The 16,337-nt window shown below is 37.2% G+C and overlaps 1 protein-coding gene across 1 annotated transcript in view; it reads left to right on the plus strand.

The window, feature by feature from the left end:
• The window catches only part of OXCT1 (3-oxoacid CoA-transferase 1), a 160,824-nt gene that overhangs the window by 69,692 nt on the left and 74,795 nt on the right, over positions 1 to 16,337 (plus strand). The window contains exons 8-10 of the mRNA XM_061393630.1: positions 10,432 to 10,539; positions 11,799 to 11,913; positions 14,543 to 14,637. Coding sequence (XP_061249614.1) covers positions 10,432 to 10,539; positions 11,799 to 11,913; positions 14,543 to 14,637 — 318 coding nt within the window. The remainder of the gene's footprint in view (positions 1 to 10,431; positions 10,540 to 11,798; positions 11,914 to 14,542; positions 14,638 to 16,337) is intronic.

Genomic DNA, 16,337 nt, shown 5'->3' on the forward strand with positions numbered 1-16,337 from the left:
ATATAGTTAGAAGTACATCTAATCTTTTAAATTTATTTTTTATTTTCTATTGGAGTATAGTTGATTTGCAATGTTGTTTTGGTTTGAGGTGTACAGCAAAGTGATTCAATTATACATACATACATTCTTTTTCAGATTTATTTTCCCACATAAGTTATTACAGAACATTCAGTTCCCTGTTGTTGTTTAGTCGCTCAGTCGTGTCTGACTCTTTGTGACCCCATGGACTGCAGCATGCGGGGCTTCCCTGTCTTTCACTATCTCCCAGAGTTTGTTCAGATTCATGTCTATTGAGTTGGTGATGCCATCCAACCAACTCATCCTCTGTCTACCCATTCTCCTCATGCCCTCAGTCTTTCCCAGAATCAGGTCAAGGTCTTTCCCAGTGAGTTGGCTCTTCACAGCAGGTGGCAAAAGTAAGTATTAGAGCTTCAGCGTCAGTCCTTCCAGTGAATATTTAGGACCGATTTCCTTTAGGATTGACTGCTTTGATCTTCTTGCCGTCCAAGGGACTCTCAAGAATCTTCTCCAACACCACAATTCAGAAGCATCAAATCTTTGGTGCTCAGCCTTCTTTATGGTCCAACTCTCACATCCATACATGACTACTGGAAAAACTGTAGTTTTGACTATCTGGGACCTTTCTCAGCAAAGTGATGTCTCTTCTTTTTAATATGCCTTCTAGGCTTGTTATTGCTTTTCTTTCAAGGAGCAAGTGTCTTTTAATTTCCTGGCTGCAGTCACTGTCCGCAGTGACTTTGGAGCCCCAGAAAATAAAGTCTGTCACTGTTTCCATTGTTTTTCCATCTATTTGCCATGAAGCGATGGGACCGGATGCCATGATCTTCATTCGAATGTTGAGTTTTAAGCCAGCTTTTTCACTCTCCTCTTTGACCTTCATCAAGAGGCTCTTTAGTTTTTCTTCACTTTCTGCTTTTAGGGTGGTGTCATCCGCATGTCTGAGGTTATTGATATTTCCCCAGCAAGCTTAATTCCAGTTTGTGATTCATCTAGCCTTGCATTTCACATGATATACTCTACATAGAGGGTTTCCCAGGTGGTGCTAGTGGTAAAAAACCCTCCTGCCAATGCAGGAGACATAAGGGACAGGGGTTCGATCCCTGGGTCTGAGAGATGCCATGGAGTAGGGCACGGCAACCCACTTCTGTATTCTGGCCTGGAGAATCCCATGGACAGAGGAGTCTGGTGGGCTCAGCCCATAGGGTCACAAAGACATAGAAGTTAAATAAGCAGGGTGACAATATACAGCCTTGACGTACTCCTTTCCCAATTTGGAACCATGTCTGTAACACGTTGTTCCGTGTCCGGTTCTAACTGTTGCTTCTTAACCTGCATATAGGTTTCTCGGGAGGCAGGTAAGGTGGTCTGGTATTCCTATCTCTTTAAGAATTTAACACAGTTTGTTGTGATCTACACTGTCAAAGGTTTTAGCATATTCAATGAGGCAGAAGTATATGTTTTCCTGAAATTTCCTTGCTTTCTCTGTGATCTAGTGGATGTTGGCAGTTTGATCTCTGGTTCCTCTGCCTTTTCTAAATGCAACTTGTACATCTGAAAATTCTCAGTTCATGTACTGTTGAAGCCTAGCTGAAGGATTTTGAACATCATCTGAAATGATGTGAAAATTACTGCACACATGCAATTGTGCAGTAGTTTGAACATTCTTTGGCATTGCCCTTCTTTGGGATTGGAATGAAAACTCACCTTTTCCAGTCCCGTGGCCACTGCTGAGTTTTCCAAATTTGCTGGCATATTGGGTACAGAACTCTAACAGCATCATCTTTTAGGATTTGAAATAGTTCAGCTGGAACTCCATCACCTCCACTAGCTTTGTTCAGAGTAATGCTTCCTAAGGTCCACTTGACTTCACACTCCAGGATGTCTGGCTATAGGTGAGTGATCACTCCACTGTGGTTATCTGTGTCATTAAGATCTTTTTTGTATAGTTCTGTGTATTCTTGCCACCTCTTCTTAATCTCTTCTGCTTCTGTTAGGTCCTTATTGTTTCTGTCCTTTATTGGGCCCATTTTTGCATGAAATGTTCCCTGGGTATCTCTAATTTTCTTGAATAGATCTCTAGTCTTTCCCATTCTGTTGTTTTCCTCTGTGCTATGCAGTAGATCCTTGTTGATTATCTATTTTGTATATAATAGTGTATATGGTAATACCAAACTTCTAGTTTTCCACCCCCCTCATAGCACATGTAATTTAAAGGAAAATAATGATCAAGTGAAGTACAACTATTCTTGCTATTAAAACCAGACAGAATTTTATCTTAGGCACCCTGTTGTTGTTTTTAATTTTTTATTATTTATTTTTTAATTGAAGGATAATTGCTTTACAGAATTTGTTGTTTTCTGTCCAATATCAACATGAATCAGCCATAGGCATACATATGTCCCTTCCCTCTTGAACCTCCCTCCCATTTCCCTTTCCCTTCCACCCCTCTAGGTTGATACAGAGCCCTGTTTGAGTTTCCAGAGACGTAATGCAAATTCCCATTGGCTATTTGTTTTACATATGGTAGGCACCCTGTTTTAATTGGAAGGAAAAACTCTTTATAACTGTGGTGTAGGTTTTCTCCAAGAGTATACTATTCTTGGAGCATTAAAAGACTGGTTGGGCTCCTTAATCATTTTTTTTGCTCAAACTTTTGCTGAATATTTGGAGGTCATGAGCTTAAGATTGTCTTATAAGATGCAAATGGGAATGTAGATGTTCAGAATTGTCAGTTGTACCCAGACCCTTGCTCTTTAACCACAGTGAGCTCAGGATGTATTCCCTGTCTTCATTTAAGGGCTTGATAAAGATATTGAACAGGATAGGACCAAAGACACCAAAGTGTTACCAAGTCCAAGCTTGCTCTGCTCATCGCACAACAGACCAATAAATCAGAGAAGAGTTGTTGAGGCCAGGAATATGACTGTATTCAGAAAGCTGGCTGACTAGTGTCTCCCAAAAACAATCTTATCAGAGTCGTAGGGAAGGGAGTAAGGAAGTAAAATAATATGGCCATTAATCTTGCAGTGTCTCCTGGAATGACCAGACTTGGGGAGGGGACGGGTTAATTTTTTCCTTCCTGTAGCCATCCAAGGGTAGACTGGGTCCTGGATAATAGCACTTTGGTTTAACATTCAGGCAGAGAGGCAGACAAGCAATGAGAAGGAAAGGTTAAAATAAAACAGATGCAACATTTAGTCAGATTTTATTCTTCCCTGTAACGAAAGCACTAGAATAGGGGTCCTTTTTTAATGTGGGGTCTCACTGAGGCTTGGGGGGAGAAATGGGTAGATGTTTATGGACAAATCCTTCGTAATCCTTAGAGGGATTTTACAGGTCAGTAAATATTTTTGTGTGTGGACAGATGTTGTAGCTTTCATCAGAGTCTTAAGCAAGTACTTATTTCCCTCAAAGAACCACAATATCAGAGGCCTCTAAGACTTTGTCAAGCCATCCAGTAGTTTTGTGGTTCTTCTGTTATCTTTCTGTCTCTGCATCAGAGCAGGCTCCCTGTTTTCTTCATTGTTGTATCTAGTAGGTGCTTAATTCATATTTGTTGATTTTAAAGTGAATGAAACCAAGTCACATTTTCTCGGTATGTCTGTAAAACTGTAGTGTGAGGGAGTTGGCCAGGTGCTTTGTGAAATCATACTGTGTGCTTTTCTCTCGACTCAAAAATGCACTAGCTAGATCTGCAAATTAATGAAGTTCACTTGGCAGGGCTTGGTGTGGGAAAAAACTTGTCCTGGGGTCTAACGATGTTCTTCTATCTGTTTATGACCTTGTGGACCGTTTGTTCAATAATCTTTCCCCTGCCCCACCACGCAACATGGATCTTAGTTCCCTGATCAGGAATCGAACCCTTGCCTCCTGCAATGAAAGTGCGTCTTCTTAACCCCTGGACCACCAGTGAAGTCTCAATAATTCATTAGCACACTCTTGTGAATAGAGCCCCAGTTTGAAAAGGAGTATATTTGCCTTTCCATACGCTGACATCTATGCCATTTTTTATTTGACTGTAATTCTGTGACCATATTTTCAGGCTTTTTAAGAATCCTGACTTGTAATTTTTGTGGGTCTACAGCCTATAATTAGTTTGGAGAATATAGGTGTATCTTCTTGGAATTCAGTTCCTTCTTAGCCATATTAGTTCTTCCCTTTTCTTCTCCCTGATCGTGAAGCCAGAAGTGAAATGGAATTGAGCTGCTGTGCTTTATTCTGTCTTCTGTCTCCAGTGGTTGTGATTACCATGTCTGAACTCCCCATCAGCAGCAACAGAATCACCCCAGAAACCACCCTTCCATTGTCTTTAGTATTTAGACACGACTCAATGGCACCCCACTCCAAAACTCTTGCCTGAAAAATCCCATGGACGGAGGAGCCTGGAAGGCTGCAATCCATGGGGTCACTGAGGGTCGGACACGACTGAGCGACTTCACTTTCACTTTTCACTTTCATGCATTGGAGAAGGAAATGGCAACCCACTCCAGTGTTCTTGCCTGGAGAATCCCAGGGACGGGGGAGCCTGGTGAGTTGCTGTCTATGGGGTCTCACACAGTCGGACACGACTGAAGCGACTTAGCAGCAGCAGCAGCACCTCATTACAATTTGTACTTTTTGACCTACCTGTTACAGTTTCATGTGACCTCATTTTGTCTTAGGTCATGCGTGTCTCTCTTTTGTATGAGCTTTTTTTTTTTTTTTTAATTGAAGTGTAGTTGATTTACAACGTTGTGCTAATTTCTGCTGGACAGCAAGTGACTCAGTTGTACACATATGTTCATTCTTCTTTATATTCTTTTCCATTATGCTTTATCCCAGATTGGATATAGTTGCTTGTGCTCTACAGCAGGACCTTGCTGTAATAGTTTGCATCTAAATGTAATAGTTTGCCTCTACTAACCCCGAATTCCCAGTCCATGCCCCACCCTTCTTTCTCCCCCTTGGCAACCACAAGTCCATTCTCTATGTCTGTGAGTCTGTTTCTGTTTGTAGATAGCCTTTTTAAACTACGAGAAGACACACTGCTATCCATGTTATCATATTCTTTCTTTGTATACCGTGTTCTCGTTGTCAGGATGATCCGTTTTCATACTGTCAGAATGGGGGTTTTGAGCGCCTTCCATCCCTCATAGTCTTCTATCATTTACAGTTTCTGACTGCTTGATCCTGATCTTTGTTTTTATCCTCTCAACTTTTCAAAATCTACCTCCCTTCAAAAACCAGGATACATTTTTGTGTATATCTTAAGACTCAGTTCCTGGCTTATTACAAATTCCAATTTTACATTGTCACTTTCTTTCAGGGTTTCCATCATTTCTACTTTACCAAAGAATTTATCTTTAGTGGTTAAAAGTCCAGAATCATGGTTTCTCTCAGTGTTTCATTCTGAAAGATAGAACTTGTCAGAAGGCAATATCGAATTTATCAGAAGAATATGATGAACAAAAGATGTTCTAATAATTGACATTTTCCATGATATCACCCTTTTATATCACTGTCTTGTTTCTGAGCCAGTTTTGTCATTTCTGTTAAAAAATATGCCATCTACATCTTTAGTTTGGTGAGCACTCTTGATTATATGTCCATTAGTGCGATATTCTTTCTCCTTTTAAAGTCACTTTGAATACATTTTGTCACATCATCACTAGGTCAGTGGCTTCCCAGGCTTGTGCCTGTTTTCGTGACATACTTGTGCCTTTGAGCTTATTGTCATCAGACATTGGAGAATGCCCATTGGCGTGAGACATTCAGTGACTATGCGGTTACATTTACAACTGTTTGTAAGGTTGCAGTTTCATTAATAGCCACTCATCTTTTCAGTTTTTGTGCCTTTCTATAAAGACATCTAAGACCCCATGTATTTTTCCAGATCTTTTCAGCTTTCATGCCATTTTCTACTATATTTTTGTAGTAGTCAAATTATTCCCTAGCATGGAGCTTAAGAAGCTATGCACCTTCTTGTTCCTTTGGATGTTTTTTCTCTGTTGGATTTGTGGGGAAGGACGCCCTTCAGGCCAACCCTCCTTTTGCTCGACATTTCTTCTTTCTCTTCCCTGATTTTCTGGGTTAAAGTAGTATACAGAATACCTCTGCATCTTCTAAATTTTTCTGTTATTGCTCATTGCTTCCCTTCTCCATTTTTCTAGTCTTCTAAGGCTTTTTTTCTTTTTTTGCTAATTTGGGTACTGGTGGTTTTTTTTTTAATGTTTCTTATGGTTTAATGTTTTTTAATGTTTAATGGTTTTAACAAGCCATTGTGGCTTGTTATTTGCTTTTTAAGTTTCCTGATAAGAGAAGAATATTCATCCTAAGTCTTTCTGAAGGCTAAGATGACTCAGGAATAAAATCTGCAATGTGATTCCTCCCCTTCCTCCCACCTCACTTTATTTCACATGGTGAGGTTTGCAGGTGTGCAGCTTTTTCCACTAACAGCCTTCAGGGTTGGGCACACTTTTGTGGCCATAACCGACTGAGGTTGTCACTAAAATAAAATATGAAATAAGGAGGTTATTACTTTGCTGCTCCTCTGTTACATTACCTGAGATATAAATAATGTTTGCCAAGGAAAAACAAAAACACTGTCACCCGAGGATGAATTCTTACCCTTCTCTGAGGTTTAAATTTTTGCAGAATTATAAAGTGGAAAGTGTTTAGGGCAGAGAAAGCAACCTTTTAAAACAAAGTTCAAATCAATAATAATTAACATTCACTGGCCTCTCTTTTCCTGCTAATAACTGAAGACAAGTACTAATTAGAGAAGCCTCAAGTGTTTGGATTTCTGGATGTACCAGATGGCTGCATAAGAACTATGCATCGTGCCAGGAAGAAGCCTGGGTTGCTCTTAGCTACCACCTCTCCTCCATTTTGATCTTGTCTCAGGACCCTTAAACATGCCCATCACTGTGCACTGAGGCTTTTTCTTTGTTCTTTCTTCTCTTGTCTTACCCACTTCTGATTTCAGGAGTACATTTCTGCCATGCTTAGTGAGTGCTCTTGTTAACTTTTATTTTTACTTCTTCCTTAACAAACTCCTTCTATTCATCTTTTTCTTTTCAGATTTCCTTTGACTCTTATGTTTTTGTCTGATCTCACCAGATCCTTCCCTCTCTCCCCATTTGTTCTTTTTCAAGATCACACAAAATCAGCACAGAACCTTTCAGTTGCTAACATTAAGATAGTTCTGCTTCTTCAGGTTTTTTTTTTTTTTTTGGTAAACTCTTTTCACAGATTGTCTGAAAACATATGTTTTCTTCTTTGGGTTTATACTTTAAATATTTTCTTCCTCTGTGATTAACTCTGCTAACCAACTCTGAGAAAGCTTTGATTTTTGTATAGAAATTTTCATTCCTGTTGAGTGTTGGTATTGTTTTGACAAATGCTGCCCATGCGTTTTCCACAAGATGAAAATCATTCCTATTAGGATGACAAAGCCTGGAACTGATTACGCTTAACCACATTCTTGCTTTTCATTGGAGTTGTTTTACTGGGACACATTCTTTCACTTCGTTTGTTGTGAAAGTCATGATATAGTTGCCCTTGGTAAAGAAAATTGGTCTTGATTTGGTGTTTTTTTGTCGGAACTTTCTCTGATGGAACTCAGAAGAAAGTAGAGATTGGTTACCATCAACATTTTTGGCTAAGTGAGAAGTATGACTCCTTTTCTTTCCCCGTGTGTTTCTTGCTCCTGCTGAAGGGTCATTGCAGGGAAACCAGTGAGGAAGCTGATGCAGTAATTCAAGCCAGAGCTGAGAGGGTGTGATCTACTGGAACAACGTTAGGCAATGAGGTTAATTTGCATTTTCTTAAAAAATATAAACAAAAAGTTTTTTTAACTTACATTTCATAATGTTGTAAATGTTTTTAGAGTTTAGAAACCACAGTTTTTAGGGCTCTATTTTCTTTTTAACATGTCCTTTTGATACATAGCTAACTAAGCAATTTATCACATCCTCCACTTATGTATTTCCTAGTTTTGGAAACCATCTACTTGATGTCTGTTGCAACTTAAAAAAAAAAAAACTTGCATGTTTTTCACCTCTTGATTATAAACGTAAACTTAAACAGAAATAACTTGTACTGTCACCTAGGGATAAAAATTAGCATTTCAGTACTAGTTTCCTTTGGTTTTTCCTCTTAGTTTTTGCAGACATATAAATAATCGTTTGAGCCAATATATTACTCTCTCAGTCATGTCCAACTCTGTGATCCCATGGACTATAGCCCACCAGGCTCCTCTGTCCATGGAATTCTCCAGGCGAGAATACTAGAATGGTTTTCCATTCCCTTCTCCAGGGGATCTTTCCAACCCAGAGACTGAACCCCATACCATGTATATTTTAGTGTTATTCTATTGTTGATCCTTTAGGTTGTTCCCAACTCAGTTAAAAAAATTTTTTTTGTATGTGTTTTTGGCTGCCCTGAGTCTTCATTGCTGTGCTCAGGCTTTCTCTAGTTGCGACATGAGGAGGGCTGTACTCTAATTACCACGCAGGGGCTTCTCATTGTGGTGGCTTCTCTTTTGGAGTATGGGCTCTAGGTTTGCGGGCGTCAGCAGTTGTGGCTCAGAGCACTGGTTCAGTAGTTGTGGCTCACAGGCTTAGTTGATCCATGGCATGTGGGGTCTTCCTGGACCAGGAATTCAACCTGTGTCCTTTGCCTTGGCAAGCAGATTCTTGACCAGTAGATCACCAGGGAAGCCCCAACTCAATGTTATTTTAACAAATTCTATGGCCAGCATTTTCATGAATAGTAAATCTTCACACATATCCTCAATAAATGGCTTCAAATATATCCTTAGAATAATATCCTCAAAATAAATTTTTTAAAGTCAAGAATTTCTTTGAAGGCTTGAGTTGAATAAGTGTAAAATGTGAATGAACTCAATTGGCTGAAATTCCTGGCTTGTTGAAGAGGTGGAAGTAATACTTAGTTGCTCTGCATTTCCTATATCCACCTCCTGTTTACCTGATCCCTACCTTGGTTGCAGTAGATTAAAAAAGAATCAATATGCAGGAGGCCTAATAACCTGTTGGATATGTAAAAAGTGAGGGCCATGTTCTTAATATATCAGAGTATAGAGAACTTTGGAGGAAAAGATACAGAGCACAGTAATGGGGAGCCCCCTTCCTCCCCCTGATTCATTCTCAGATGAATATTAGATATACATCTCTACTCACTATTTCATTTTTGGATTCCCACATGTTTACTGACTCTTCCTTGGAGTTTTTGTTCGATCAGAGAAGATGGTTTTTATGTACCATGTCCTGTTATTTTTTTTTCAGCTATTTGAGAGCAGTGCATAATAATGAAATCGATTCTTGTTAATCCCCATTAGTCTTTCATTGTGGAAGGAGTATGATTTGGGCATACATGGTAGAATAGCATAAGGAGGGGTGCTTCACCTCAAAAACTTCCGAAGAGTTCAATTACTAGTTTAGGAGACAAGTATAATACAACTCCCTTTGTACAAGTCATTTCCTTTGCAGATAGTTCTTTGCTTTGGGTATGACATCTATTAAACTGAGTACTCTCAGTCTTCAAGATAATATTTTTTCTTGGCACCAGAAAGATAATTTTTTGATCTCAACAATGTTGATCTTAGTTTTTCTTAATCCTTTTTACTCTGAGGGTTTTTTTTTTTTTAATGTTGATATAAAAATTTTTCTATTGTCGTTTTTAAAAATGAGTTTTAAAATAGCAGACTGACTTGGGACATTTGGTATTGCTATAAAGTACCTTTTTGCTCTATGAATAACTTTAATTTTTAGAATTTCTAGTTAGTTAATATTTTCTTTTTCAAATTTCCATATTGAAATTAATGATCAATCTTAAATTATTTCAGCAATTGCAGTTCTATCACAATCCTAGGAAGCTAATAACAGGAATAATTAGAAATCGTTACAAATAGCATTTGCGTCTATATTTAAAAAGCAATTGACCAAGCAGATGTTGTTACAGATTTTTGTCTTTGATATGATAAATTTCCATTAATTTTGAAAATCTGGGTTTAAGGGATGTGCTTTCAAATTTTGCATAGTTGAGCTGCAATTTGTGAAAGTTCAAGCAGCTGTACTGACAAACGTTTGACAAATTTGTAGCTGAGGCTGTTTTAAGCAAAGTTCTAGAACTTTATGTTCTGTGTTTTATGTTCAGGCCATGTATTTGAATTTCTTCTCTTTTTGTGGGTCTAGAAGTTTGTGTATATGTATGTATATGTGTATTCTTTCTCTCTGATGTATATGTAGATTTATATATGATATTTGTATGAATATACATATATATATTTTACATTGTGTGTCCAACCTAAGTTGGAGATAAAGATGCATATTCTTTGTTTTTTTTTTTTTAATAAAAATATTCAATTTAAACTCTCATTATTTAATTTAAAATGTTTTTCTCTTTGCTTAGGTTGAAGAAATTGTCGATATTGGATCATTTGCTCCAGAAGACATTCATATTCCTAAGATTTATGTACATCGCCTTATAAAGGGAGAAAAATATGAGAAAAGAATTGAGGTAATTGACTTACCTTGTTTGTCAGTATTTATGGATCTGACTGTCAGAGAGATGTGTCCCTTGAGCTATTCCAGATGAAAAAGAATTAAAGCTGAACAGGAAGTCTTGCTTTGAATCTTAATAGACGCTTCTCATGTGTCCATCTTGAGGGGACATCTGTGTGATTGTCTAGATTAACAGTGCCTTGTGTTTACCACATGTATGTCACTAAATTACATGATTCTCCAGACTGTGTCTTCCAAGCTTTTGTAACTGTTCTAATTTATAATGCATAGTTTTAGATGGCTGTCCTGAAAGATAGAGAACAATAATCAGGCCTTTGGTTGCTTTACCCCTGCTGGACTCTTAGTGTTTGAGTGTTCAGAGCTAACTATCTTGATGTCTTTTCATGTTTTCCCACAAGTGTTGGGCTCTCAGCAGCTGGTGGACAGATATGAGATCACGATAAGGAGAGGCTACCAGGAGCATTGGAGGTATACTAAGGCTACTGAGAGCATGAAGATCAGCTGGATCAGAGTTGATATTAAGATTCAGAAATGTGTAGGGATCCGCAACAGAATAGACAAGCAGTAAGAGATACCAGAGATTCAGAGATGCCCTCTACCTGTTGACATCAAACAGGAAGAGACTGCAGTCTAAAACTAATGTCAGGGCCCAGGGATCAAAAAGAGGACATTTGCAAACAGGGCCAGAGTCTATGTCAAAGAGACCTAGTGATGGAAGTAGTTTTCTGACTGGTTTCTGGATATATCTATGATTTCTGTGATGCACTTATAGCAAAACCAGTCTCAACTCTGCAGGTGGAAATAGGAGATTGATAGCAGCAATACTTGGTAAACACATTCTGGTAGCCCCACCAAAAAACGGAGTCGAAAGGTCTATTTGTTCTCTTTGGTCCAGCTCCATCCCTGAGCACCCGAGGAGAATTCAGCTGTAGGACTCTTAAGAGTAACAGTAGTAGCACTCTTTGTGACAGTAACGGAGGAATTATTCGCTTCAGAGATAGAACAAGTGTATGTTCGTCTTCAAACAAATCTGACCTTTCATTTACTTCCTAAAGAATAATTTCTGTCATCAAATGTCATCCATGTTACTCTTCTTTTGTTAAAAAAAAAAAAAAATCTATATTATATTGCAGATTTGCTTCCTGTTAGTAATGGGGGAGAGTTAAAATTTTTTCCAATACAGTTTCGTATTTCAGCAGTGATAAAATACAAGGCATACCTCAACCATGAATAATTTATTTGTTTATTTTAAAGCGTTTATCAATCCGGAAAGAGGAAGATATAAAAACCACATCTGGTAAACCTGGAGATAATGTCAGGGAACGTATCATCAAGCGGGCAGCTCTTGAATTTGAGGATGGCATGTATGGTATCCTTTATTCCTTCTGGGGCTGAGCAAAGACTTAGCCCTTTTTACATATTCATCAGGTTACTAGACTTCCTGCATAGGGATTCTTTTCTAGTCCATTGTAGCTTCTAAAGCAATTGATCAGTTTTTACAAAATGTGGCATATAACCTAAAGATACAAAGATAAATGGAATTGAAATTATAATCCTTTTACCTTCTTGAAGCAAAATAGTGACTGAAAATTTGCTTAGCTATTCTCTGATATACAGTGAATTTCAGTTCAGTTTGGCATTTGGCTAAAGTTAATTGGGAAAAGAGATTACCCCAGATGAAGGTTTAAATTCTCAGAAGTACTAGTTATAACCAATGTTATTTGCTTTCTCTGTGTTCTGACATTTACATACTCATTTGAAACATAAGATCCAACTTCTTAACAGCCTCTTGTTTCCCATGACAAAGATCCCTGTGAGTGTACCCTTTTATGTCTGATGTTTTGTATTCAATGAATGATTCAATTCTGCTTTAGATACTTTGTCAAGAAAAGGGTAGATAAAATGTTTGGATTTTGAATGTGTTTAAATGTCAGTGAGTCTGCCATTTTGCTAATTTTTGAGACATTAACCATTGAACTATATAATACAAATAATATATATAAATTCAAATAATGTATGATAAGGTAAATATTTGTTGAATGGTGAATACAGTAAAGCTGTGCTTAAAGTCCTGGGACAGAAGGTAGAAACATGGCATGTGTATCCATTCTCTGAACTTCCTCTGGTCCATAAAAACCTTCTTTCAGACAGATATTGACTGGGAAAACTCCCTTTTTTTACTTTCTTCTTAACTCCATCACTTCATTTTTTTTTTTTTAATCTTTCAGCTTATGCATTGGTTTATGGCGGGAATTTACACAGGGAAGAGAATATTATAGTGCCTTCTTTCTCAGCTCCCATATCAGCAAGTTACAGAGTCAACCAAATTGGCTGAGCAGATGAAAGCTTGTCTGTGGGCTTTCTTTTTACCTCCAGTCAACTGGTTTACCACTGACACTGTTAACACTGACTAAATGATAACTCTGCTTTTAGATGTATTGGCTTCTCTTCTAGGTATCCTTTATTCACTGTCATTGTATTGCCTATGAAAAATATGTGCAAGTCAGTTCATATAATGGTCTTTGCACAGCACCTACTCTTTTTCAACCCAAATTGCATGGGCTTTTCTCTCTCTGGTGTTTGACTCACTAAATAATATTAAAGAACTGAAAATTGCAGCATATGATAAGAAAGTTGAAGTATAAAACTTGTAATTTGGATTGCCCTTTCTTGAAAATAACCTGCTCACAATGGAATCAGTACCTCAGCGTGTTACGTGCGTCACTGTGAGAAACACAGTTAACTCTACACTGGATGCTTTGGTAGGAGGTAATCCAGGTAGCTATCATCATACCTTCATAGACTCACTGTATTTACTAGAGGTGACCTGGCATGTTGGGTTGTTTTGCTGGCCTTTGTAGTTTATAATATGGTACCATATACACACTTTATCTTTTCTGGCCTTGATTCTTAAAGCACTCCCTGTTATTAGGATCTCCTCCGAGTGCTGTTATTCTTTACTTGTGTCAGGGTCTGTGGTGTGCATTAGTGGACAGCATGGACAGCGGTTCTAGACAGTGTCGGTTGTTTTTTTTCCTTTTGGACCGTGCTGTATAGCTTGTGGGGTCTTAGTTCCCCGACCAGGAATCAAGCCCAGGACTTTGATCATCTGAAGAAGGTTTAATAGCCTCAGTTAGCTCTTTAAAAAAAAATTTATTGAAGTATAGTTGACTTACAGTGTTGTATTTAATTTCTACTGCACAGCAAAGTGACTCAGTTATGCATACATAGATTCTTTTACAGCTTATTTTCCATTATGGTTTGTCATAGGATAGTGAATATAGTTCCCTGTGCTGTACAGTAGGACCTTGTTTTTTATCCATTCTGTATATAATAGTTGGCATCTGCTAATCCCAATCAGTTAGCACTTTGATGCTGCAGCATAGCTTCTTTTTAATAGATGGTCTCAGATGTGTTCACTGAAACTTAAGCATCCCCACCATCCTCTCTATGTCTTAGAGAAGATTCAGTTACCAATGGATGTTATTACAGTGACCCAAAGGAATCCATACAATTTAGGTAGACATTTTGGTGGTGTCGGAAAACTTTGTTAAAATTCAAACACAGAAGCCCCTTGTAGAATATTTTAATCATCTTTAGTCTCAGTTGGAGTTTCGAATAGTGAAAAATGCTTTTAAACAAAGCTCAGGCCGTGTTACATCAGTCAGCAGTCATAGTACATATATCATAATATATTAGTCCTAATACATAGTATATAAGTCCTAATACAAGCCAAAAATTTGCTAAATGTGTCTTACAATAAAAATGACCTTTTGATTAGTTTTCTGAAGCCACTACTTTGATATCTTCATGGCAAAAGCTGTGATTATTTGAGAGGTTTTCTTTTTGAAAAAATTACAAAGTAATATCTAGAGAGTGGTGGGAGAATACATTCAGAAAAAGTGACTTTAAACGCTCTGTGCAGATTTATTCATGTAGAAGATTTATGACATAATCTCTACCTTTTGTATGTTGGACCTTAACATCTTTTATTCCAGCCAATTTGGGCATAGGAATACCACTTCTGGCCAGCAACTATATCAGCCCCAATATGACTGTCCATCTGCAAAGTGAAAATGGAGTCCTGGGTTTGGTAAGACAAAAATTAAAGTTTTATTTATCCAGTCTTGATGGAAAATAAGATATTTTATATAGTGCAGTCTTCTTAGAGTTGTTAGCTTAGATTTTCCAATCTTATTTTTCTTTCTCTTCATCTTCATAATAAATGTTTAACTTTTCCCATAAAATGGTAGTACTTATGAACATGTCCTGTCATATTTTATGGAGTAGATGGTAGTTTCCCAACTCCATGAGCTTTTCAATCACTCCTCATTTATCACTGTATGAGCTTCCATCTCCCCTATATAACACCGACTTCAGATACCTCACACCAGCCTGTTCAGGTAAACTATTTATTAACCTTTGTGTGACTGCACAAGATAATGAAGATTATTAATAATCCTATATTAAATAAAAATCAGCAAGTCTCAGCATGAGAAACTGAAGAATAACATTTCTATTGATCCTTTCGAACAGGACATTTTTTGACAGTTGGCCAATTCGAAAAGTTCTCATGTCATAATCATTTTGAGGCCATGTTGTTCAAAAGGGTAGAATTTTCCCTTTCTCAAGAATAACTTTTCAAATGGGCTCAATATTCTCATAGAATTTGACCATTCCTTTTATTTTAATATTTATTTAACATAAAATAAAATTAAATACTTTAGCTTCCTGAATAACTTTTATTTACTTATTAATTATGGCAGAGATTACTTATTGTCTGACGATTTATAATATTCCTAATCTTTTATTATTTCTCAGTAGATCTTAACTGTTAATACAGTACAAATTGTACATATGGAAAATGTATATCCAGCATGTAAAATATAAATTATGGTCATGAGCATGTAGTTGATTCTGATTGAGGCAATGATTGTGACCATTTTCAAAAACACAAAAATGATAATCGTCTGGATAAAAAAAGATTCATACTGCAAAGACTCACATTTTTCAGATACCTTAGAGATTATCTAGAGTGACCAGATCCCTCATTTTGAAGACAAAGGAAATAAGTTGATATGCGTAACTATGATCACTGTTTAAAGAAAAATTTACACAGGTCTAAAACATTAGTTACCATTTCAGTTTATTTAAAGAATACATTTTTGATCCCATTTTTTGAAAGTATGTTAAAGTTTTACAGCCACTATTTTCTCTTTCTTGGCTCTAACTTAGACCTTTTCTTTCCTCTTTTTCTATTTCCTCTCTTTTAGTTTAATATATGTTATGTTATGAAACTGCTCACCCTATTCAAGTTATTAGAGATGGTTTATAAAAATACATAAAAAATAAAAACTTAGGATTACCAGTCAAAGGGACAATAAGGGCATCAAAAAGATGAGACTTGCTTCTTCAGATCCTTCTAGCCCAATAAAGTAGCCATTTAGTTTGTATTCATTGAGCTGGACACGACTGAAGCGACTTAGCAGCAGCATTGATATACTATAGCATAGACTGCATAGTAGATACTAAATAATTACTTTTTTTATTGACCTGGATTTCCAATAGCTTAACATTTCTTTCAGACTTTGGTAGTTTGAAGAAACTATTTTTCACTTACCCGATCACACTTATTAGTGTAGAAAAGACTAATCAATGTGAGATATAGAGCCATGAAAACATCAGGATTACTTTGAAAAGGTTCACCTCAAGTCTTCTGATAATCATTTCCTAAGGTTTTAAATGAGTTGTTTGCATTAAAGTTTTAGTGTGTGATTCAGTGAGAAACTTCTT

This window comes from Bos javanicus, chromosome 20 (genome assembly GCF_032452875.1).
Source record: "Bos javanicus breed banteng chromosome 20, ARS-OSU_banteng_1.0, whole genome shotgun sequence".
In the NCBI taxonomy this organism is placed as follows: domain Eukaryota; kingdom Metazoa; phylum Chordata; class Mammalia; order Artiodactyla; family Bovidae; genus Bos; species Bos javanicus.